The following is a 26,510-nucleotide window of genomic DNA, read 5'->3' as shown; positions in this document are numbered from 1 at the left end:
TGTGCCTAAACAGATGGCAATAAATCAAGCAGAAGGCTGTAACTGCCCTCGTTTACTCACTAAAGGCCCTTAATTTACTGAGCCACAAAGTTCTTCACCTGTCATCACTCCGGAGTTTCCCTCTTGCCCTTCCCTCCACCACCCTCACATCCAGTAGCTGTGGCCTACATCTCAATCTTGCAAGAGTTCATCCCATTAACCCAGCTTTGCTGTTATTTCATGGAGGCGCTTCTCTTCACACTCAAGCCAACATACAGACTTCGGACATGGTAAGCAATGGGTCAGTCTTCTTCTCAGCTAAGATTTGCTGGGTATGATAACCTTGGTGGAGAAAGCCATGGTTTCCAAAGACTCTGAACACCTACAGCAGGCAAATGCTTGTCCCAAGAGTTCCTTAAACACTTCCAGGGATGGTGAATCCACCACCTCCCTGGGCAGTCTGTGCCAATGCCTCAGCGCTCCTTATGAGAACCAATATCTCCTAACATCCACCCTGAGCCTCCCTTGGTGCAACCCCCAGATCCTCTGTAGCCAAAACGCAGGACCTGGCACTGAGCCTTATTGAACTCCATCCCGTTGGCCTCAGCCCAGCAATCAGCCTGTCCAGATCCATCTGTAGGGCCTTCCGACCCCCATGCAGATCCACACTTCCCCCCACCAAGGTGCCATCTGCAAACATACTGAGGGTGCACCCAGTGCCCTCATCCAGGTCCTCAATAAGGCACCCCTCGTTCCTGCACAGAGAGAGCACACCTCTCCAACAGCAGAAATCTGGGGTCAGGGCCAGGGGATGCAGCGTGGGGGGCAGGAGGAAGGGAAGAAGCCATCACGCTGAGGAGTCTTTCAGGCCCCATTTATTTGAGCAGTGCCAAGCAAGCTCACCGACGCAATATTTTCTTCCTGCGCTCTGAGCCAGGGCTCTGGGATCTCATAAATCATCTCTGGCTGCAGAGGCATTAAAATTCAAGCCCAGTACTGACTCAGATGAAACGAGGCCGAATGCCAGCGAGAGCACAGAGGGGGGAAAAGCAGGCGCACGCACTTGGAAATGAGTGTAGGAACGTGTTTGCATACAAGCAGCCCCTGGATTTGGTTCCTGCACAGCAAGAAAACAGGCTCGGTGATTTGCAGATGTGGTACACACTGAAGAACTGTTGTTGATGAAGGTTTTTAAGACCCCCATCGCAGGTCACGGTGCTGTAGGGACAGACGGACCTCTGTGCTGAGATGCACGGCGTGAAGAAATCGCTGTGCGCCAGGAGAGGAGAAAAATTCAATATTTAATCTGCAAACACACTTTGCAGAAGGCAAGCCACTGCATTTCCATTTATGATTCTCAGCCTACAAAAATACAGCAGCGTGAACCCGAGTGCTTCTCTGCTGCTCCTGACGTAAATAACAAAACCAGAGGTGTGTGTGGGGCAGAGCAGAGGGCAGCACCCGAGCTGGGTAACACGCAGAAAAGCAAATGGGGATATGAATTGGAACTGCAGACTCCCCATGGTGGTGGGCACAGATGTGAGATCAAGGAGCAATGGGACACAGCTCCGATGCAGGGCGGGGGCTGGGGGTGCTGTGTGGGGTTGGGCACAGTGATCCTTGTGGGTCCCTTCCAGCTCAAGGTTCTATGAAGGGGAGGGAATTCCCTGAAATAAGTTCATTTTTAGAGGAGCTTCCCAGCAGGAACTATGTCCAATTGAATCAACTGATCCTCTCAGCTGCATCCAGATGTGGAGTCTTCAGTACAGGAGAGACATGGAGCTGCTGGAGAGCATCCAGAGGAGGGTCACAACAATGATCCCAGGGATGGAACAGCTCTCCTATGAGCACAGGCTGAGAGCAGGGCTGTGCAGATAGAGAAGGGAAGGCTGCGAGGTGAGCTGAATGTGGCCTGTCAGTATCTAAAGGGCAGCAACAGGAATGAAGGGGACAGACTCTTGAGCAGGGTCTGTGGTGACAGAACGAGGGGCTTGAAAAGCACAGAACATTTCCAGGGGCAGAGCACAACAGTCACCATCATAAGAGCAGACAGACCGAGGTGGGAAAAACCAAAAGGATGCAACAGATACACAGTCATAAGGAAGACAGAGCCAACAGCCTGTATGGAAGTAAAGGAAACACATAGGAAAAGACATTTAAATAGTCTAAAACAACGGAGCCACGAGCGAAACAAAGAAGGAGAAAAAGAAGATTGCTTAGAAACAAACAACAGACAACAGAAGCTATCAACAAGTAGAGCTTCCTTGATATATAAAGACTAAGAGACATACAGGAAAAAATTGCATTCGCCCATTACAGTACTCGAGATCCATTCTAATGGCCCAAACGCTGGGCAGAATTCAGCTACACATCACCTAAGAAAGAGCTTTGGCAGAACTCAAGCTTAAAAATGAAGCATTTTTCTTCCTCAAGTGAGTGAAGAATTTACGACCGTGCGCCATCGGTCTACAGCAGCAACCAGCACAAAAAACGCTCTGTTCACTTAACATTGGCTTTTTTCTTCCCTCCCTTCTACACGTCTGCTTCAGCCCCGGTCATTTAATCTTTTTCTTTCTTTTTTTTTTTACTGCGAGGAAAAAAAGAAAATCAATATTGTGGCCGAGCAATGTGGCACAGCACAAAGCTGTTCTCCGCGCTATGCGAGCACATAGGATTAGAAAGCCCACAATGGGCTCATTCAGGAATGCATAACCTGAGTTTTGTTTGCTTTTGGGATCTGGGACTATTCTGTTTTGTTATTTATTTGTTTACAATGGGAGAAACTCAAGAGCACAAAAATGCTTCCAGGGAGTCCCAACGTAAGGCGAGGGGTGAAGGTTGTTCCAGCAAGTTGTTGGGGCCCCCAGCACAAGAAGGATGTGGAGCCATTGGAGGAGGGCCATGAAGATGATCAGAGGGCTGGAGCACCTCCCATATGGGGACTGAGAGAGCTGGGGGTCTTCAGCCTAAAGAAGAGAAGGTTCCAGGGCAACCTTATAGCAACCTTCCAGGACCTGGAGGGGCTGACAGAAAAGCTGGGGAGGGATTTTTTATATGGGCAGGTAGTGATGGGACAAGGGGAAATGGCTTTAAACTGAGGGAGGGTAGATTTGGAGTAGAGATTAGGCGGAATTTCCTTATTGTGAGGGTGGTGAGATGCTGGCACAGGTTGCCCAGTGAGGCTGTGGATGCCCCCTGCCTGGTAGCACTCAAGGCCAGGCTGGATGGGGCTGTGAGCAGCCTGGGCTATGGGAGGTGTCCCTGCCTACAGCAGGGCTTGGGACTGGGTGAGCTGCAAGGTTCTTTCCAACCCAAAACTCTCCATTTCAAGAACTGAAAGGAATGGAAGAACCACAGAGGTAAGGGATGCTACACTCAAATGATGGTACCAGCTCCATCACATTGCCCATCTAGCAGGACCACGGCCAGCGTACCCAAATACAGCACACAGCTGGCATGCATGCTCATAAATCATAGAATCACTGAGGTTGGAAAAGACCTACAAGACCATCCAGTCCAACCGTCCCCCTATCACCCACAGTTCTCTCTAAACCATATCCCCTCAACACACCATCTAATGATGTTGGGTCCAAGTGACCCAAACCCAACCTGCAGCCCCCTTCCCATCACTCCCCCAGATGAATAAACTTGTACCTCACTCCCTCTGTGGTTTTTGGTTCCTTATGACTTTAGAAGCTCCACAAGTTACTGCCAGGAATCAGCCAATGTGAGCAGCAAAGCAGAGCTGAAACTCAAATCAGCTTCTAGCGCTGAGAAATGCATCACGTTGCTCGGCCGTGTTACTGTACAGAAACGATGCATGTGCACATAAAATAATGAGAGCCCACACGAGTCGGAGCTCATTCCTCTCCCAGTCAAGTACCGTTTCCCTGCCTGCTCTACTCGCGCCAATTAATAAACATGAAGAAACGCCAGAGGAAAAATATTCACTGTACCCACTTCATCCATTTTTAATCACCCTGAAATCAATCCAACACCCTTTAAAATCCCTGCTTCACAGAACCAGTAAGTGGTGGATCACCTCGTTAAATCCAGAGACGGCATTTCCCAGCAAATGGAAGAGCAGAGCGTGCTTGCGGAACATAAGAGCAGCAAAGCGGCCTTGTCTTCCTCAGCACCCCCCCCACAAACCTGCTGACTTATGGCACAAGGGAGGATAAGGTCGATTTTACTTTCTTCCCACTCGGTAGTTTTGTCAGATGGTTTTCATGGCCAAAGAACCAATCTGTTGTCAAAGGCATCGCCCTCGCAATGAATAATACAGGAACGTTTTAATTTTAAGTTAATAAGAAAGGTGGAAATGAAGCCCATAATTATCTTTGTCCTACAGAGATCGTGCAAATGAGGATTAAAGGCCAACTGCAGAAATCCCCTCAGAACTTCTTCCGTTTGGACAAACTGTGAGGCTACTGGCTTCCAGTATAGTGATAAATTAAACAAAGAGTGATGCTGAGAGTGTAAATCGGGTCAGCTGTGCTCCATGCAGCCCATGTCCAACACAAACGACACCAGTCAGGATAAAAACATCAGCGAGAGCATGGAACAGGGTGGGCTTTAAGGTGCCTTCCAACCCAAACTTCATGGAGGAAAACAGCATCACTCTCGGGTCATTTATACCGACTTTGCTGCAGAGATAATAATAATGGACACAAAATGATGAAAAAAACACTTTTCTCAAGAGAAGAGGGGTGGCCCTATAGGTAGAAATGGATTTAAGTTGAAGGAGGGCAGATGGAGGTTGGATGTCAGGGGGAAGTTGTTTACAGAGAGTGGTGAGGTGCTGGAACAGCTGCCCAGAGAGGCTGTGGATGCCCCGTCCATCCCTGGAGGTGTTGAAGGCCAGCTTGGATGGGGCCCTGGGCAGCCTGGGCTGGTATTCAATGTGGAGGTTGGTGGCCCTGCTTGCGGTGGGGAGGTAGAAGCTTCAAGATCATTGAGGTCCATTCCAACTCAAGCCATTCTATGATACTCCTTTAGTCTTATATTTTCACTCCACCCAACTGCATGCACATGCCTTGTCCCTTACACAAAAGTCTGCATGAAATACCTGCATCTATCATCCAGAGAAACCGTAGAACCACTGGGGTTGATTGTAGCTAATGAATTACCTGCAGGACCAATGCATTTGGTTCTATGGTTCCATGATTCAGAACTCTGAGATGCACATTTTTTATCATCAAAACCACAAGATCAGGCCATTTGAATGCTGCCACCCCATCAAACCTTCCCCAGGCATTGGACTCAAGGTTGTCCTGTTCATTTTAAAATTTCAGGTAACTGTTCAAATAAATGCCAAAATCCCCATTATTTTTCCATTTCCTGCAGTCATTACAGAAGTAAAAAGCAGAAAGACTGCACAATGGCACATGGAGCCTGAAGAGGGCTGTTTGTCCAAAAATCCCCATTGATTTCCATTGGTAGAATCTCCATGATGTGTCATACATGCTGGAGAACAGCTCTGTCAGCTCCTGGCTGAAGGAGAGCATCACGCACTGCAGCCACGCAACACAAACCCTCAGAGATTTACTCACCAGCTTCACATCTCTGAGCTTGTGGACTTTATTATCAGCTTTTATTTAGCAATAGCTTCAATGAACAGGGGGCAGTCTACCGAAGGTTCATGAAGCATGGCATCTTATCAGCATATTAATCAGGTTCTGATAGGGAAAATGATCATGGTGTAAGCTACAACGCTTTTATGGTTTCACGCTTGAAGCTCCAGAAAAGACTGATTCTTCATCCCTGATTCCCCTCCAATGAGTTCATCCATTAGCCACAAGACTGGCAAGCACTGAGGACACACAACCTGCCCCAAAATTGACTCAATGCTGGTGAGCACTGAAGGCAAACAACCTGCCCAAAAGTTGACCCTCAGTTGGTGAGAGCTGAGGACACACAACCTGTCCAAAAGTTGACCCAAGACTGTCAAACACTGAGGACACACAACCTGTCCAAAAGTTGACCCAAAGACTGTCAAACACTGAGGACACACAACCTGATGACCAAAGACAGGCTGAAAAAGTTGACCCAGTGATTACTGGCAGCTGGATCCGGACCTGCTGGAGCACACAGCCAATAATGTTCTGCCCATTTCTTGTGTTAAATTAACCCTTGTGACCACTTCAATGAGCACTTTTACTTTCAAACCTTGACTTACGCATTGTTTACCATTTAAACCATTTAAGCCAAATCAATGGGTCACAAACCCCAAGGCTGTAATGAGTTCCTGGGGTTATGGAAGGGCTCCACACAAGGTCTGTGAGACAACGTCCCTTCCAGACCCCACCATGCTATTTCTAAACAATCTGAGAAAGAAACACCTGCCAACTCTTCAACTTCATGCTTCTCCTGTTGAAAGCCCATTTTCTTTGTCAATATGCATTTCAATGTCCTCCAGAATAGCCTCTGGCTACATAATAGACTGATCAATAGCAGAGCAATGCAAGTTGAAGCGCTGCAAATGAAGTCCAAGGGTAGAAATCAGCTTTAGATAGACAAAACATGTCATTTCTAAAGCAAGAGCTATGTCAGCTTTCCGTGCCCTTGAGCACTGCCCGTTTTGATACATAAAGGAATGAATGTTCTTCTTTTCCCTTCCGCAGTGTAACTTCAGTTTTCCCACCGAACATTCAACAAATTCACGCTTAAAAGACACTCCGGAATACTACTTGCCTGGCAAAGAAATAGCTCTTCATTTAAACTAAGAAAATGGGAAACCCAAGCACCAACACGACCCACTTATTCCTTCTTTATCCTGCATCCATGCAACCACTTGAATCTTCCTTTCTTTGAGTTCCCACTGACACAACCAAGGACCTTACAGCATGTCCTTGAGTCCCACCTCTTCCAACCTTTTGGCCTTAGATCACGCTACACATCTACTGCTCTCTTCTCCCCATTTGCCATGACCTCTGGAAGATGAATGGCTGAAGTTTGGGGTGAAAATAACCCCACCTGGATGCCTAGCAGAGCTGCCACAAGCAAGGAGGGCAATGGCTTTAAACATCTGAATGCACAACATAATCTTCACGGTGATTAACCAGCAGGATATTTTAGCGGATAGTTTCCTATTAATGTCACCATTCGACTTATTCGAAATGCAGTCATGTAGAATTGGTTCATTCAAAACAGAAATCACCCTCTAAATTCCTCCCTCTGGAAAAATCAAGGTACAGGGTACAAGATACAAGAACTGAATATCTGCGCCTCAGTGTTTAAATAAAATTGTCCTACAAAGTGCCTGGAAAGCAGCTCCTAAAACACAGAATGGCCTGGGTTGCAAAGGCCCACAGTGCTCATCCAGCTCCAACCCCCTGCTATGTGCAGGGTCACCAACCAGCAGCCCAGGCTGCCCAGAGCCACATCCAGCCTGGCCTTGAATGCCTGCAGGGATGGGGCATCCACAGCCTCCTTGGGCAACCTGTTCCAGTGTGTCACCACCCTCTGCATGAAAAACTCCCTCCTCAGATCCAACCTAACATCCATGGCTGTTTGAAAGCAGATACAGAAAATCCACATTCAATGAGTATTTAACGCGGAGTTTCGAACACATGGAAAAAAAGTGGGAGAGAAGTAGACTCTTGTGAAACCCATCCACACACTGCAAAGCACAAAATTGCTGCTCTCTCCAGTGCACACTTTGGAACTGCTTCTCCCACCCGAGCACTGCTGGAGTCTGCAGTCCTCTCTCTATGTGATATTTCTGATTATTCACAGAGAAATTTTCCCAAAGCCTCTCATGCTTTGACTGGAAGACCAAAGTTTCCCCGTGTGAAGTATCTCCAACCAAGCAGCGTGCATAAATTTGATCGGGGAAAAGAGAAATGGCGGATCAAAATAGGGTAGAACCTCTTTGAGGAACTCTTCATACTGGAGTTATCAGCCAGGACTCCTCCAGCAACACGGCAGGACTGATCTGCTGCCAGAGAGAGGGAGCAGAGCCAACGAGAACGCCATGCAGATGAAACAGCTGAGAGTATTGGATGCTCACTTCCATGTGCTGTTGACCACTTCTCACCACAAAGCAGTCTCATGTGTTAGGCTTAAAGTCAACTCATACAGCTGGTAAAGTGAACACAAAGTACGACCGCAATGTGGCACTTAATAGCTAATTAATAGCTAATGACACTCAACAAAACGTTAAAAGGAAGAGCGGTCCGAGGCGGATGGCCAAGGGTTGCACCATCATAACCCTGCTGGGGAAACAACGCCCAGGGAAGAACACAGACATCCAAATGGAGGCTTCCTTTCCAAAGCAAGGGCCCCGTCTGGGCTCAGTTCTTTCTCTGTCACTCCACATCAGCTCCCTGCTAGTCACATAATGATGACGAGCATAACCCAATGCCTATTTCAAGCATTAAAAGTTGACGCTGTTAGACAGCTGAGTTCTAAACACGGGCTTCAAACAGACACGGGCATCACTGTTCAATGTAAGACCAACTCAACCGAAGTGTAATTTGAAAACAAAAACAATCAGTCAACAGTGCAGTGTGAATCAGCCCCCACGACAACAACAGCGCGCTCCCCAAATAACTGGCTCCACCACGGGTGGAATTTGGGTCCAATCTCTTCTCATTAACCTCACTGCTGAGCCCCCGATGCGATCCACTTCTCTCTTGATTAAGGGATTCACCACTCATTAACGACAGCCTGCTCCACCCACCCAACAGGGAGGTTTTGGACCTACCTGTGTACGCCATGTTCTTCGGGTTTCCATAGGGAGCCCCAGGCTGAACGGGGCTGTAAACCGGGTTCATGGTGGAAGATCAGGAACTCTGTAGACAAAAAGAAAGCAGAGGTGAGACAGCAGCCTGCACCGCACTCCCGTTCAGAGGTCCACAGCGGTGCTGCATGCTAGGGTTGCCATGTTGTAATTCAGGACATGCTGAGCTGAGAAAAAAAAGGATTTACAGCTTGATGTTACAACCAGAAAACGTCTTCCATCATTCAAGTTTTGGATCTCTCTGTTATTTCCTCTAACTTCTTCATCATTGCAAAGACTGCCTATAAATACACTTGGAACAAATTAATTTCACATATTCCCTACCTTCGTGGGCCTCAGGATTCATGACCCAGAATCTACTGTGCAGTGAACAAGGAAAAGCCAGAAACTGAGCAGAGGAATTCACCCCTTCAGCAGAGCCTGTGTTTCTTGGGTGATGAAGACAGCGAGAACAGAGAACTGACCTTTCATCCGTAAGCCAACCCAACGAAATGGAGAGCAACTCAAATTGACTCCAGCAACCTCCTGCCCAAGGCCTGGGTGCTGCACAAGCACTTGTGGGGGCTGCCCAGGGCACGCAGTGGCTGTTTGGGGTGGTCATGGACATGGCAAGGTGGGCGAGATGGCTGATCTCCAACAGCAGCACCCGCTGTCTTCTGTTGAGTTTTATTTAGAGGAAAACAAGTAGCTTGGGAATTCGCGTCTACCAGTTGTCAGTTAAGCAACTGCTCAGTTAATTATCTTAATGAAGCACATTCTCAATTCTGATTAATAGGAAAATCAGTCATTAAGCTTTATTAGGCGACACATTTGTCTCTGCAGCTTCAAAGGCGAACCCCAACCATCCTTCTCCAAAATGTGAGGTTTTAAAATGTATTATTTTACAGCTCATAAATACAGTTGTCCTTTCCAAGCAAGCCTCTGGTGATGGATGTGCAATTTGTTAGATCATTAACTCCTTCCGCTGTACCTCGGGACGGTAAACAAGTCAAATGTTAAACGCTAGGAACAACTGACTTGACAACAATTACTGCTTAATTAATCAGCCGCTCCTCCACCCCCAAGTTAGCAGAGAAAGAGCAATTGTCAGAGCAAAGGAAAGGATGGCTGTAAGGCACACTGCAGGAATTGAGACTGGAAGGATTTATGAGAGAGCACAAGAGCTCCATGGGATGGCTACGGTGTTGGCCATGGAATGTCAGCACAGAGCTCCCATGCACCGCGTGCTGGGCACCACAATATCAGGACTATCAGAGCGTGTCCAAAGGAAGGCTACAGGGATGGGGAGGGGTCTGAAGGGCAAAGGGTGCGAGGAGTGGCTGAGGAGGGCCACCACAGCTCAACGTATAAAGAGCTGCATCCACTGTAGCCAAAAACATCTATTTACCCTTCTGCCATTGTTTGTGCCTCCTTCAATGACTTTTTTTTTTCAGTTCACACCCCCCATGCCCCTGCAGTGGAGCTTTCACATCAGTGGTGGTATATAAGGCAGGAGGGTATTCCAAAAGGCCACAAACCATTCTGACAAGAAGCAGCACTCTAACGATCCCAAAACCTGGGTGCAACCAGAGGTAACCAGGAGATCACACAATTCACGTTGAGGCTCCTATAGCAATGCTCTGTGCTTTGAGGGCTCCTGTTGGGTTTTGGTCTTTCAGACTGGACATCCCACCTGGTGCCTGGTTTGCAGGAGCCCACTGGACCATCTCTGGTTTTGATCACTGTTTCCCATGAGAGGTTGGAGGACACCGGGTGGGCAATGAGTGGAGCTGCTGAAATAAATGTGGTCCACACATTGGAACCGCTTTGAGCACAGAAATAACAAAGTTGGTGGGAATCACCTCCCCAAAGCCACAGTGCTCTGAATCACAGCAGCAGCAAAGCACATAACCTAACAGCTCCTACACAGCACGTGGTGCCTTACATCAGAAATGCCACAAGCAGGACCTGACTGGAAATGGAGGAGAGCTAACGGATGAGAAATGAAGCAGTACAATCCAATACAGGCACAAGATCTGCAGGGCTCAGCTTCCCCTCACCTCTCCACATCCCCTCTTGCTCCCCCTATAGATAAAGAAGGCTTTGGTGAACCCCCACCGCATATGTCTGGCAGCATTGGGTGCTGTGCCAAAAGGCAAAGAACGCACTTCTTCAGAAGGACAAAAGAAAATGCCTCTTAGCCAAGGCAGACAGATTATAATCACACGATGGGGTTGAGAGCCCGGTGAGGAAGAGGCTCTTCCTTCCCACTTGGTATGCGTGGCATTACCTCCAGCCAGCATGGAAGAGTCAATGCATTTCAGACGGATGATTTTCTTTCTTTTTAGCATCTTGTCTTAAAAGCACATTCAGATGAGCTTCCGATACATTCTGCAAGACAACACCATTCAAAACCCCATTTTAAATTCATTACAGGCACTGTGTCGTGGCATTCGAAAAGTAACACTGAAATGGGAATAGAATAGGATTAGCAAAATTAAACCTCCCTCATCACGGTGACTTGCAGCACTTGCTCACGGCCACGAGTGCACAGCAAAAAGACTAACAGAAATGAATCATCAACAGACAACTGCAAGTACGGCTGTGCTGCATGGAGCTCCCACAGCTCCCCAGTCCCTACAACAGTGATGCTCCACTGCCTGGAAGCTGCTGAGGCCCCACAAAGAGCAGAAGGACTGACCCCAGCTGCAATGCCAAGGGAATGGGCTGTGAGCAAACAGCCTTGGGATACTTTCTGGCTGTAACCTGGTGACATTTCCATGTATTTTCTCCTTCCTACGCATCACTGGTTTCCTGATGTTGGTTTGTTTTGTGCCTTTGGAAAAGGTCTGTGCGGGACCACCTTTGTTGCCTCCCAAAGCAATCAAAGCTTTGAGTCCTCCAACATCGATGGCCATCAACAATTTTACACACAAACAAATTTTAATGCAAATATTTCTATGTGCACACTGGTGCAAGTAGCATCTCCCACCCCAGTACGTAGATCTGAAGGCACTGCATGCTTCTGCACACAGGAAACCATTGAATCGCTGAGGATGACTAAGACCTCCAAGATCCCCAAGCCCAATCCCAACCCAACTCTACCAACCATGTCCCTCAGTGCCACATTTCAAAGGCACTAGATCACCTCCAGGGATGGTGAACCCACCACCTCCTTGGAAGCAGAGAAACAGCACTGAAGGAGATGGGAGAAACTCTAAGGGGAGAGCGCGCAAGCTTCAGGAAGGTGATAAAGCTATTTTTCACATTCTTTGTAGACTAAGTGAAGAATATCTTATAAACATAGCGTTACTTGGAAATAAATATATCTTACAGTATTCTTAAAAGAGGGAGGCTGGCCGTGACAGGCGCATCTTTCACGTTCCTGGGAAATTGAATCGTAGATTGAATCGTAAATTTAGACACAACTGCAATGAAAAGAGTAAACAACGTGAAGGTGAGCTATTGTGGATGAGGCACACCGCTCCACCTCGCTCCATCTCAGCCCTCGTGTTGTACTTCTCAGCACTGAGGTTGTAATGCGCCATCAGGATGTGGTCAGTGGGCAGGGTGGGGGTGGGCTGGGCTCAGACATGGGGATCTGAGAGGTCTTCCCCAGCCTTGAAGATTCTGCAGTCTGTTTTGAAATCAGGACATTAGTGCTTCTTGCTCTTATGTTTTCCTGTTGAAATCGAGTGGCATTTTCCCCATGCACGTACCAAGAACTATTTATTTCTTGTTGGCCAGCGTGGAACCAAACATCAGAGGCTGCGAACAAAGACAAACCCAGAAGAGATATTTCCTTCTTGATCTGCACATCAGTGTTTAAAACTCGTTTCACACTAATTGTATTCAGCCCAAACCTCCTTGAACACAAAAAGCTCTCCTGACCTTGCACTGCATTCTCATTCCAGTCATTTCCTGACCACTTTTCAGTTAAGCCATTTGAAGTTTGACCCTCACTTGGGATCTGCCGAACTAATTCAATTAACTTTCCATCCACGTTTTGAAGGGTAACGCAACCGAGCTCAGCTTTCCACGCAACATCATTCTCACAACCAGTACTTCCTACTTACACATATTAGATGGAATCACAGCATGGTTGTGTTGGAAGGGTCTCTAAAGCTCCATCCATGGCCTTGGGCACCTCCAGGGTTGGGGCACCCATAGCTCTGGGCAAAGTAGACTTCTTTGGGCATAGCAGAATGAACACATCTTGAGTAGAGAGTAATATTTAACCTGTCAAAGACCTTGGAGAAGAATCTGGTCAAAACTGACACTGTTTGGCTTCGTCTTCCATTAACAGAATAAAATATAATTTAAAAATATTTATCGATTTAGATGGGCGAACCAAAGGAAGGCCAGGCTACAGAAAAAGTTCAGCACTCCATTTAACAATGAATTACTAACGCTGAGTTTTGGTTGTGCAACACGGTGTCTACTTTTACCTCTCTAACTGCACCTCAGCCATACATTGACCTTGAGTCACTGACCCTAGAGGTGTTGAAGGAGCGTTTACTTGTTGTGTTGAGGGACGTGGTTTAGTGAGAGCTATTGGTGATAGGCGGTTGGACTGGATGACCCTGGAGGTCTCTTCCAGCCCTGGTGATTCTATGTTTCTCTTTTCTTCCATCCAGAGAAAGGTTTATTCCAACGTGTTCCCAAATGAGACAACTTCAGATCTGTTCATCAGCTCACCTGGGGCTTGTTCACTTGCAGGAACTTAATACTGTAGAACACAAAATGGGAACGTGCCTGCGTGTTCATGACATGGAAAATGTAATGGCTTATTTGTAAGCACAAAGCAGCATTACCAACCCCATACTGCCTCAAAAATAAGAGCTGAGGAATGAAAATTCCTCACCTTCCCATTGCTGAAGTTTATGATCGACCTAAAAGCCAGAGGATCTAAATAACTCCATCATTCAGTTATACTAAACAGGATAAAAACATACAATAAAAGAAATGTCCTGGCCCAGAGCTTCTACAAACACCCTTTGGCCTTCAAATGTGAAACCAGTTCGCTACAACAAAACTTCAGCAATATTAGTACAAAAAAATGATTCTAACACAAAGTGATGCTTATATTAATTGGTATTCAGAGAGCAAAATGTCTGCATGCAGATGAACCAGCATTACAAATTCTTCGCTTTACATCTACAAGATAGATGGGTTTTACCCAGCAGGAAACCAATAAATAAAAGCATCTTTAAAGATACCTAACACGTGTCCCTGTGTGTCCAACACCAACTCCCAGTAGTTCTCAAAGGCATTCACTGATATATTCCCATTAATTCCTTCAAATTGAGACCTTGCTGACTTTTCCTTTTGAAGCAAACCCTGCTGTAATGCTACATGTAGTGCTCCCATCCTGCCCTCCAACTGAGCCACATCTTCCTCTGGTGATTATCTCAGTTCTTTTATCTGAACAACCTGACTTGGTTGTGTTTTGCTAAGAAGACATCCCAGGATACGCAGTTGGAAGCCTCTCCGATTCTACCTCTGCACAAATGATGGCTTTGGAGATTCGGGTTGGTCATTAGAGAAGCCATGGGGAGGGTGCTGCAGTACAGGACTGGGTCACCCACGGACAGTGGAATCACAGAATCATTAAGGTTGGAAAAGAGCTCTCAGATCTCCAAGACCAACCCAAGCCCACCCCACCATGGACACTGACAGCACCCCTCAGTTCTAGAACACCCCCAGGGATGGTGTTTCTCTGATATAATCCCAGAACCACAGACTGGTTTGGGTTGGAGGGGCCCTCAAAGTCCCATAGCCCCAACCCCTCCATGGCAACGACAGCTCCCATGGTCCAACAGCCCAACCTGTTGCCTTGGGCACTGCCCTGGACAGGCACTTGGCCTTTTGGAACCTCATCTGGTTCTCATGTGCCCACTTTTTGAGTGTGTCCAGGACCCTCTGGATGGAGTCCCTTCCTTCTGTCCTATCAACTGCATCACCCAACTCAGTGTCATCAGCAGCCTGCTGAGGATGCACTCTATCCTTCTGTATTTATCATTAAGACATTAAGGAGATATTAAAGATACCATTTGCTTTCCAAAGCGCTTTCCTACTGGCTCAGGTCAGAAGTCTCCCTGGCACCTGGCTGGACACAAGAAGCCCTGAGGGGCATTGGGGCTCAGGCTGCTGTTCCCAGTTCTCCATTCATCTCTATTCATCCTGGAGCACATCCATCAAACAACATCTCAAGATACCTCACCCACCAGATCACAACAGTTTATTTACCCCATCAGCCCTGATGCCAAACAGGCACTAAACAGCACTTTTTGGTTACCTTAGCGCAGAATTTGACCTACCACACAATTACTGAAACTTTGCTTATTCTCTGGATAATAAACATCTATCTTAAATCATTGTGGCAACTTCCAAGCTGTCACCGTGAAAAAAAGCAAAATATTCTCCCTTATCTTTCTTATTCAAGGCTCCTTGAATTGCTCCAGACCTTGCTCAGCCAACCACTGCTCTCCCACTAAGAGAAGGTATAATTTAGGAGCCAGACATAAAACCAGCCACAAAAACAATATTCATAAAATACAATTTATGCACTAATAAAAACAAGCTTCCCCTCTTCTGAGCTTAGAAAAGTATGAAGCAATCCGTCACCCCCAAAGCTGCTCTCTGCAGCAGCTCAGAAGCCTGAAGGAGAGCAGCGGATGATGCGCTCGTTGTAACGCAGACCAAGAGAGCCCCAGAGCCAAAGCCTTGCTGCCGCGCATGTATTGGTTTTCATACAGAAGACTTGAGCATTTGTGGAGATGCAGACCCGCATCTCGAAGGGATCAAAGCACAAAACATGTCAGGGTTAGGCTGAGAATGAGCAGGTTGGACAGAGCCCACTCCCACCTGTAGAGCCGTCGGCACATCTGAATCACAGCAGACGAACCACCTTTTGCTTTTAGCCCACCCTACAGCGTTGTGTTTCCTCTTCCACAAGGTCAAACTAAACGGCAGGAACCAACTTCAGACCCACTCCACAAGAAGTCAATACCGGAAAAGGTCACATTATCCTCAAAGACATCTTTCAATTTACGTTTTGCTCCAGAATTTCCAACCACAGCCGCTAATTGCTTTCCTTCCATTTCTGCAGTCACTCCCTTTGGTGAAGGAGAACCACTTTCCAGCTGTATCCTGAACACTGAAAACATCTTCCCACGCACTGCAACGGGATAACGATCTCATCTGGTGTCTGAGTGGAGGACAAAGTTGACGCACCAGAAATACAATACTCCTGGAATTAAATCAGACCTGAACTGAGAGGGCCTCTTAATAATACACAAAACAGAACCCTCCCAGCTTTACTGGGTCAGCACTCAAGCCCTGCAGGTTTCCACTGTGTGATTTACAACTTCCAGCCACAATGGCTCCTTGATGCCCTCCAAGGTCCTCTCCCGAGTCCCCAGTCCTTTCTTTTCTGGTCCGGATTGAAATACCAGCAGCACCTGGCCAACATGTTCTGCCAATGCGGTACCATGTGAAAAATAAGCAAAAGAACTCCACTGGGAGTAAAAAGGCTCCAGTTAAGAAAACCTGCTATTTACAACACTCACTGGCAGAACGTAAGCAGGTGTTTTATTGCTTAGGGGTCAACTGGTCCAAACTAAGAAAAGAAAAACCACAGAATCATAGAACGGTTTGGGTTAGAAGGGACCCTTAAGACCACCCAATTCCAACCTTCCTGGTACAGGCATCTCCCTCTAGACCGGGGATGTGAAGTAGCTGTTTCTCAATCCTTACGAGGAGCCACTGACACACAAGTAATTCAAATGGGACATACGATGTAAACTGGTTTATTTAAATGCTAAATGCTTATTTAATCACTTCCAGCTCCCCTCACCCACAGAAGGCTTTGGCTGATGGGCTGAAGGGGAACAACACTGTAGTAAAAACCTAAATATCTAATGGTCATATCTGACCTGCTAACAGCTTGAGGTTGATTTAGCAGCTCTAAGCAAGCCTACTGATCTGCTATGCAGTCATTAAGGTTGGAACAGATTTCTAAGTCCATCAAGTCCAACCCATCAACCATGCATCAACAGAGAGGTGATGCCAGAGCACCTGGTGCAAAGGCACAGAACCAAGTAAAGGTAAGGAAACGTTACATCAGATGAGTGTGATCTTGAAAGCTTTAAATGAAGGCTATGTAAGCTCACAAAGCTGTACTTACTCAAGCACAAACTCAAGTGAGAGTTACCAGGGTTAGGGATGGGCGCTATAGAAGACCGAGCTCTGTGAGTCTACAGCACACTTCTACAACACGTGCAATACGCAGAGCTCACATTTTCGTTTCATAACCACCGTAAAACCCAGGGAAGTTTTTCAGCCTGCAGTGCTCCCATTCACCCAAACAGCCCTTCAGGCTCTTGGGAACGTTCCCAGCAGACACAAAGGGAGGGATGAAAGGCCACAGCAAGTCAACAATGAACGCTCCTCGCAGGTTTCCGGATTTTCCTTCCCAAAATAAAGAGCTTGGATGGGCTTCAATGAAGTCTGAAGGAGCTCACAGCTGGCAGTTGCTATCAGCACTCTCGGCTGAAAAATAAAACTCTCAATTCAGTATGGCCTGACTGCTTTTTTGGGGGGGATACAGCGGGATTGGGGCTGAATGGCACCACGTGAGCAAACAGCAAAGCAGCTCCTCTTAAAATACCAGTCCATGCTCACATGAAAAAATACCCACATCATTCTCTATGGTCTCTCCAAATACGTTAGGAAGGAAAGGCTGACTCGCTGGCTGCCGTCCCAAAGCAACCCAGCAAACACCTCTCTTCAAATGAGAGCATTTCCATGCACCTCAAATGGGTTTCTCCCCCATATGTGGAGCCATCCAGACAACCTCGGCTTCGGGATCCCCGTATTAATCCCTATCACAAGAGACTGAGTTTGCAATTGAATTGATTCATTAATTGATGAAAAAAAATAATCAACAGATTACCCCAAATCTTACCCATGGCCTCACCTGGACACTGCTCACAGCAAAGGCCGTTCTGCATAGATCCTACACGGACCCAAATACAGACAAACATCCCTTATTTACGGATTCATTTTCAGGGGGAGGAGGGGGGATAAAACCAGATCTTTAATTTGCAAGCAGTTTCTGAGATGTTTCTTTTCATGCTGATAGAAACATCTCTGTGCACAGCAGCCTCTGTGCCATCACTCTTCATAACGATTCAATCCATGCCTTAAATTAACCCCATCCATCATCCAACAGGTGCGTTCCACCTACTCAGGAGACTTCCCTTCTCCCAGTTTTCTTCTGACAGCACCTAGATTGATAACTGACGTTACCTGGGATGGAAAACACAGCCTGGCAGCGTTCTTTATTTCTTTTGTTTTAAGCTTCCATCTACAACCAGCCTTTAATGAACTCACAGCTCTGTTCTGACATGCCCCCAAAATGGGCTCAATATTCCAATGCAGTGTTTCATGCAATACCGAGTGGAGCACGCCATGCTCTTCTTAACAAAATCCAATTCCTGGCTTCAGTTTTAACAGCTTCCAGCAATGAGGATGACAAACAGAGAGTGAATAAGGTGCTGTGCTGTAGGAAATACTGGGACTTGAGGAATATCCCATTGCAACAAGTGTGCAACCTCTCCAGGATGGAGACGGATATGGACAGTGGGCGTGGTGGGATGGGTTGGGGTTGGGGATCTTAGAGGTCTTCTCCAACCTTGATGGTGCTCAGCACAGCCGTGGTGCAGAGCATGGGGCAGGACCTGGGAGATCCTCAGGACAATTGCCAGGCAACGTGGGAAACAATGTCCGTAATGGAAAGAGGAGGAGGGCAAACAGAGAGAGTAAGCATGACCTCTGTAATTCACAGGGCCTGGGAACGTGCCCTTAGTGAAGAGTGGCATTACACAGCGAGACGTTTCTCTAAAGTCTCCCCTTTCTTTCCTTCTTTCCTTCATTCTTTTTTCCTTCTTCTGTTCTTTCATTGTTTTCCTTCCTTCCTTCCTTCCTTCCTTCCTTCCTTCCTTCCTTCCTTCCTTCCTTCCTTCCTTCCTTCCTTCCTTCCTTCCTTCCTTCCTTCCTTCCTTCCTTCCTTCCTTCCTTCCTTCCTTCCTTCCTTCCTTCCTTCCTTCCTTCCTTCCTTCCTTCCTTCCTTCCTTCCTTCCTTCCTTCCTTCCTTCCTTCCTTCTTTCCTTTCCTTCTTCCTTCCTTTCCTTCTTTCTTTTCTTCCTTCTTCCTTTCTTCCCTTCTTTCTTTTCTTCCTTCTTTCTTTCCATTCTTCATTCCTTTCCTTTTTCCTCCCATCTTTCCTTCCTTCTTTCCTTTCTTCTCTCCTTCCTTTTTCTCCCCAGACTCCTTTCAATAGGAGTGTGGGGCTCACTGCCCCTGGAGGTATTCCTGCTCCATGGGGATGTGGCACTGAGGGCCGTACACATGGTGGAGTAGGTTGGGGTTGGGCTCAGGGATCTGAGAGGTCTTTTCCAACCTTAAAGATTCTATGATTCTATGCAGAACCACAGGTTTTTTAGGGGCATGAGAATGGTATTTTCCACACCTGCACCTCAGTGGATTTTCAGCTGATGCAAAATGCTGAAAGAAAAAGGAAGGTGTCATACAAAGGAAGAGCAATGGCTCTTTTTTGGAATGATTACACTCTGCAGAGAGGTAAAATCTCCCATCGTTTTCATAGGAGAATGGGAAACCATGGCAGAGGCCAAACATCTTTGCATGCCATCAGACCCTGCTTCCTTCCAGTAATCCAGTAACCTCCTCCCGGGCTGTGCTCAGCACACTGAGCCTCCTGCTTTGCATTCACCACTGGCATCTGGTTTTGAAAGCCTTCTGTTGAGAGAGACAGAAAACTGAACACGGGAGAGAACAGCTGGGGCTGTGCCTCCAGTTGTTGGCAAAGGGAGCAGTGAACAAGAACACCCACTGCACTCTGCACTGCTGCTCAAACATGAGGTGACCTGCTTGCCCGTGTCCCACGTCTTGACACACATCCTGACATAGGCTGGAGACTTTGGAAAACCACAGGATCACATTGAAAGACCTTCAAGATCATCAAGTCCAACCAACAACCTGAACGGCCGAGTGCCGTCACTGCACCACGTCCCCCAGTGCCATGTCCACACATCAAGGGCAGATGGTGATAGGAAAGAGGGGAGGTTTAGGTCAGATGTGAAGAAGAATTTTTTACCTAAAGGGTGGTGAGACCCTGGCACTGCTGCCCAGAGATGGGGATGCCCATCCCTGGGGGTGCCCATGGATGGCCATGGATGGGGCTGTGGGCACCTGGGGTCCCTGCCCACAGAGCACTGGGGTTTGGTTGGCCTTTAAGGTCCTTTCTAGCCCAAACCAGCCTGGGATCCACTGATCTCGGAAATACCTCCAGGGGTGGCACCGAATCACAGGGTTCAGGCTTTGCATGGATCCCTTTGCATGGATCTGCACAACCTCCTGGCGGACCTGCCCATGAAAACTCCAGGAGGATTTGGGTTAATCAAAAGCTTACTGAAGTGGTTTAGGAATTGGGACTAATTTCATTATGCCACGGTCCTTTTAACATGAAAACAATCAATACATTAATAGTAGAGATCTCGGTGAAGCACAAGCGCTACCAGGGAGCTATAGGTGTGATGGAGCCAACAATCCGCAGCTCAGTTGAGAGAAAGCAATGCTGGATGCATTCCGTGAGGCCTTTAAGCCTCTAAAAAACCCACCGAACCTCTTAATTCAGCAGGGAAGCCTATAGGAGAACATCCCTGCAAGGGAACACAACGGCCTGCCTTGCAGCTCGCCCACACTCGCTGCCAGAGCTGTCAGGTCCCATGCTGCTCCCTGAACCGAGAGAGCTGAGCATGAATCACGACGGATCGGGGTTTCAGAACAAAGGTTCGTTTCTCCAGCTCTCCTGGCTGGCAGGACCAGCAGCACTTCGCTAAGTGCAGGTATTTCACCACTCCCAGGCAATTACAGGCTTGGATTCAGTAGGAGGACGACAAGAAGTGCTATTCCTCTGAAATACGCCCCGTCACCAGGCTGGATTTTAGGCTGCCTCCCGAAATAAACTGCGCCATTACGAGTCGTCGGGTTTCAGTAACTTTCCAAGCTCTGTAATTGCTTCCCCAGCTCACATAGGGTTGAATGGATACATGGCTTTCAGATGTCCCGGAGGGACACATGCTGCCTGCCACTGGGGCATCCCAATGCCTGTGGGAACAGCACTTACTTAAGGGTGAAGGTGGGCATCTGATCCAGACCTACAGCCAGAAGAACGGGTAGATGCCTGAAAATGGAGCAACTCCTTGCCAACAAACAGATTGCATCACACAAGAATATATTTAGAGCTACCCACAGCACGAGTTTTGTACACCATACAAGAGGGCATTCACTAAAAACAGACACAACACTACCCCAAAACTACCACAAAGCTCATTTTTTTTCCCCTTTAGCCACTTTTGCTCCATTAGAACTTCCCATCCATGAAGATCAGGTTGAATGGAGCCCTGGGCAATCTGATCCAGTGGCTGGCAACCAGCCCATGGAATGGGGTTGGAAGTGGATGGGCTTTAAGGCCCCTTCCAACCCAACCAGAGCATGATACTATACGTCTATGATCCTATATGTCTGTGATTCTATGATTCCATGAAGGCAGGGTGTATGCAGCTGTCAGCATCTCTGCGGAAGGGAAGGGAAAGGGAAAGGGAAAGGGAAAGGGAAAGGGAAAGGGAAAGGGAAGGGAAGGGAAGGGAAGGGAAGGGAAGGGAAGGGAAGGGAAGGGAAGGGAAGGGAAGGGAAGGGAAGGGAAGGGAAGGGAAGGGAAGGGAAGGGAAGGGAAGGGAAGGGAAGGGAAGGGAAGGGAAGGGAAGGGAAGGGAAGGGAAGGGAAGGGAAGGGAAGGGAAGGGAAGGGAAGGGAAGGGAAGGGAAGGGAAGGGAAGGGAAGGGAAGGGAAGGGAAGGGAAGGGAAGGGAAGGGAAGGGAAGGGAAGGGAAAGGAAGGGAAAGGAAGGGAAAGGAAGGGAAAGGAAGGGAAAGGAAGGGAAAGGAAGGGAAAGGAAGGGAAAGGAAGGGAAAGGAAGGGAAAGGAAGGGAAAGGAAGGGAAAGGAAGGGAAAGGAAGGGAAAGGAAGGGAAAGGAAGGGCCGAGGCCATTGCACAGCAATGCATTGCATCATTGCACAGCAAGCAGCATTGGGTCTAGGGATAATTTGTGTCCAAAAAAGCAGAAGGGTTCTCATCAGCATCATGTGGATTCCCTGAGCTACCTGCTGTACCCTATCCTGCAGTCCTGCTTTGGTGTAAATCCACATAAAATACAAAGGAGTTCAACTGCTCTCCCTGTTTGCAGCAACAACAGAGCCTGCTGAAAGCTTTGATTGTTTACGGCTTGCAAAGGGCTCTATGGGAGCTGCTGTGCCCTTGCTCAGAGGAAGGAGTGTTAGCAAAGGGATGCGCAGCTGCAGACGGACATGAAGGTGCTCCATGCTCAAACCATTCCACAGAGCCACACGAACGCAGGTCCAGTCACTGCAGCGTGCTCCAGCACTGCATTAAATACATTCGCACATGGTTGGGCATGGGCAGTGCAAGCTGGAGTTGCAGTGGGAAAATGTGCGTGGTCCTGGACTCAGCAGAGCCTCTTCACGCAGCACACTGCCTGCAGAGGGATGCTAACACAGGCTGCAGCTTCGGCACAACCACAAAGCACAGCATCACAGGGAGGTTCTGCCTGTAGCACAGCAGCCTCTGATACAGCAGCACATCCTAAGGAGGAGGTTGAAGTAAGCAGGGAGGTAGTGAAATTAAAGGAAGGTCCTCTAAGGTTCTGCATTCAGGCTGCTGACAAGGAGCCCTAATTCACAGCACTCAGAGCTAAGCGGGTCCTTCGGTCTATGGAGCGGCTGGGGCTGAACCAGCAATTAGAGGAGAGGAAAACAGATGGCTCTATTTGGCGGCTTCTTTCCACGTGTCATTTTGAGCCTAGCCAGGTCGCATCACAGCTAAATTACCTCAGATTAAGTGCTTTCAGACGACCTGCAATAAAGGGCTTGAAACGATGCAGAACTGCCAAACCCACTTCTCCCATTCCACCACCGGCGCATTCCAACGCTAAGAGCATTCCTCATTAATAGGGTATTTAATCACCGCAGAAGAGATGCGCGTTTAGCAAACGTGACGTGCTGTGTCCACTGCTTCTTCCTTCCTTCATCGTGGACCCCAGGAGCTTAGTGAATAATTCCATCAAAAATCACAGAATAATTCGGGCTGGAAGGGACCCCAGGCAGTGGTTTATCTCCTGCTTCAGTGTTGTGTCAGGTTGCCCATGGGCTGTCTGGTTGGTGTTTCAGCATCGCTGATGCCTGAGTGTATGCATTTAATTCTTATTCTCTTCATAGGAATCTCAGCTCTCCAAGAACTGACAGGGCAGAAAAACAAGAAGAAAATTGGATGGGATATCAGAAGGTTCTGCCCCATTGAGTGGTGGGCATGGCACAGCTCCTAGGGTGGTGGGCACAAACTTGAGCTGCTGGAGCTCAAGGAGTGTTGGGACGCTAGGGTTGGCCATAGGGTTTGGGTTGCTGTGTGGGCTGAGGGTTGAGCTTGATGATCACATACGAGGAACTCCACTTTTGGTGTCCGAGTCCTTTAGTAGCATTGCTCACCTTTTGCAAACAGGGAACCATACCCAGCATCCTCGTGTGGAGACAGCATTTGGACTTGATGATCCTTATGGGTCCCTCCCAGCCTTGGATGTTCCACGGTCCTGTGATTCCATCCATCCACTTCCACACATCGCAACACTTTTTGACCACATCATGGAGCCTTCCACACATGACAAGCTTCCAACAGCCTGGCTTTGCACCCTGCTTTCATCAGCGCTCTTGTTTGAGGATGCTCGAAGTTCCCTCTGCTCTTTGTAGGGTTGTTCAGGAGCTTTTCATCCATAGAGAAGTCTCATTACCCCAGGCAGGGCTGCTCTCTGTGCATATATTTGGGACCCTGTAAGCCTGGGGGGGTTTTTGGCTCTAGGCTCCACGTGCTTGAATCACTGCAGATGTGGCACTGAAGAACACGTCATTGCACACAGTGGGATGGCTGGTGGTTGGGTTACGTGATCTTAGTGGTCTTTTCCAACATTCATGATTCCACGACCTGCAAGCAGCTGTGCTGATCCTTGTGGCTCCCTTCAACCAGGGATATTCCACGATTCCAAGATTCTAACACACATATTAAAGAAAGCTAACATAACCAGGAGACAATCTGAGCCGAATTCTCTTGCTCCCAGCTTCAGAAATCAGCTGTAATTTGAGAAGGGACTCGGAGCTGCCAAATTCACTGGAATTTGATCACCACGAACTTACAATTCCACATTGCATCCTTCAGCATCACAACGTTCCCCTGTGCTTTCCAGGGACATTGACTCATTTGGCTTCACCAAATCACACAGCCCCAGTTAGCACGGAGGGTTTATGGGGAGATGCTGCTGTCCTTGGGTGATCAGACCTCAAATACTCAAACAAACATCACAAAGAGGTTTGGGCACAATAAATGGCTGATGCTTTCTAGGTTAAAACCTGTCCTTTTGGCAGGGAACATAGAATCACAGAATCACAAGGTTAGAAAGGACCTATGAGACCATCTAGTCTAACCGTCCACCATTACTACTCACTAAACTACTAAACCAAATCTCACAGCACCTCACATCACACTCTTCAACCACCACCACCATTTGATTTCAATGTCCAGTTTTAAATCAAGTACTACATAGAATTTCCAGCAGTGCAGGCACACAAAGGAATCCTAAGCCAATACTTTTATGTCCTGGGTTGCATATTTCAAACAAACTGTGACAGAAATAGGCAATACTGCTGCAATGCCTCTTCTGCTTACCCATCTGCATAACAGACCATGAGTAATTTCCAGCCTCATGAGTGGTTGGCAGCTCTGCCTGAGGCAGGGGAGTTGGAACTGGATGATCCTTCAGGTCCCTTTCAACCAACCCAAACCATTCAAACCACCAGTGCTTTCTCTTTCCTTCTTCCCATCACCATCATAGAATCATAGAATTACCCAGGTTGGAAAAGACCTTGAAGATCATCAAGTCCAACCGCAACCTAACCAGTACCCCCATCTCTAAAACAACCTCTGCTAAATCATATCCCTGAGCACCACATCCAAACGGCTCTTAAACACATCCAGGGATGGTGATTCAACCACCTCCCTGGGGAGCCCATTCCAGTCCCTAACCATGTGTATCCCATTCCAGTCCCTAACCATGTGTATCCCATTCCAGTACCTAACCATGTGTATCCCATTCCAGTCCCTAACCACCCTTTCTGTAAAGAAGTTCTTCCTAATATCCAACCTGAACTTGCCCTGGCGCAACTTGAGGCCATTTCCCCTCGTCCTGTCTATGATTCTATGATTCTATGATTCTATGATCAGAATGGTGATTATTTCCCCATCTTCTGCAGAAATACACCATGGGAGATAAAGTAAATACACACTGGGGTTGGTCAGTAAACCAAAGAAGAATCAGTGTTAGCATTGCTCATTACGTAACAGCACAAGATTTGTATTTATCTTTAATAAGCGTATTAAGGATTAGCATGGAAATACCCAATGTCTTATTTGACATAAAGCAAACTGTCTGCAATGACCTGCAGCCCTACGACACTCAACAAACAGATGCAACATGGGGAGAAAAGCTCAGACAAAATCCTTCAACTGTGGCTACAGAGCAACAACTAATGAACCCAAAACTGGGGGCAGGGTTGACCTCACAAAGCTATTAACAAAAGTTCTATAAAGACTCCGCTGAAAAGCTTAATTAGGGATATGAGAAAAAGAGATGCTCGTGGATCAGATAAGCTGCAGGTGACAGCCCAGTATTAAACACTGGATTTTCAGGCTCCCCAAAGGGTAACAACACAGTGCTTCAAACTGCTCTGCCAGGACCCGCAGTATTGAGTGTATGGCACTACAACTGGAAAGGACTGAATAACACTGAAGGCTCTTCATTCATTTCACAGAGTTTTATCAAAAGATGAAGATAAGAAGCAACACTGAGAAGAGTTGGTTGAAGAACGTGGAGGGTAAGACAAGGAACCTGATAAAGCCAGCGACCAACAAGGCTGCACACCAGCTGACCCCACAGCATTCATGGTTACTCCCTTCCATCCTCCCCTTCCTCCTCTCCTTTTCCACTTCACGTGGCTGATGGGATGAATCACACATTGGGAAAAGGACAGAGAGTTTAAATGGGGGAGAGAAACAGCGTGTATGAAAGCAGTATCCAGAAAAAGGGATCAAGAAATGAAACGAAATGTCACTGTTTACCTCACCATACACTGCAAGAATGAGGGATAAGAAAACAAAACTCAACTGCAATTTGCTCCAGGTTGGGCAAACTCACTGATGAGAACTGATGGCTCAAATACATGTCTGGCTTCCAAAGGAAAACCTGGATTTTCTCCCCAACAAAATACTTAAGGGAGCAAAAAGGTTCTCTTCCCATAAAGCAAACTGTATTCCTGTTTGAGAAAGAAAACAAGACAAAACTCAATACATATTCCTTCTCATGCAGAAAACACTCATGTTGCGCTATAGAGATTCACATTTTGCACGTTACGGGCTTACAGCATAAAACAGAGCTCAGGAAAATGAATTTTAAAAGCACAAAAGACAGTAAAATCCATACACAAGCAGTTTTGAGCACCTACACCTGCACTGTAATCCACAGGGCTAAACCCAGCACATGGATACAGCCATCATCCACAGCCAGCTGAGGGAGGCATCCAGGGAAGGACCGGAGCTCAGCTGTAGCA

At 47.4% G+C, this 26,510-nt stretch overlaps 1 protein-coding gene across 3 annotated transcripts in view; it reads right to left on the bottom strand.

Annotated features, from left to right (window-relative positions):
* Positions 1-26,510, bottom strand: part of FAM168A (family with sequence similarity 168 member A) — a 117,524-nt gene that overhangs the window by 55,382 nt on the left and 35,632 nt on the right. For all 3 annotated transcript variants that reach the window (XM_072327028.1, XM_072327029.1, XM_072327030.1), the window contains one exon: positions 8,687-8,776. In XM_072327028.1, the coding sequence (XP_072183129.1) occupies positions 8,687-8,756 (70 nt within the window). In that variant the 5' untranslated portion in view covers positions 8,757-8,776. The remainder of the gene's footprint in view (positions 1-8,686; positions 8,777-26,510) is intronic.

Source organism: Excalfactoria chinensis, chromosome 1, assembly GCF_039878825.1.
Source record: "Excalfactoria chinensis isolate bCotChi1 chromosome 1, bCotChi1.hap2, whole genome shotgun sequence".
In the NCBI taxonomy this organism is placed as follows: domain Eukaryota; kingdom Metazoa; phylum Chordata; class Aves; order Galliformes; family Phasianidae; genus Excalfactoria; species Excalfactoria chinensis.
The sequence above is the reverse complement of the archived record's forward strand: the minus strand, read 5'-3'. Positions and strand labels throughout refer to the sequence as shown.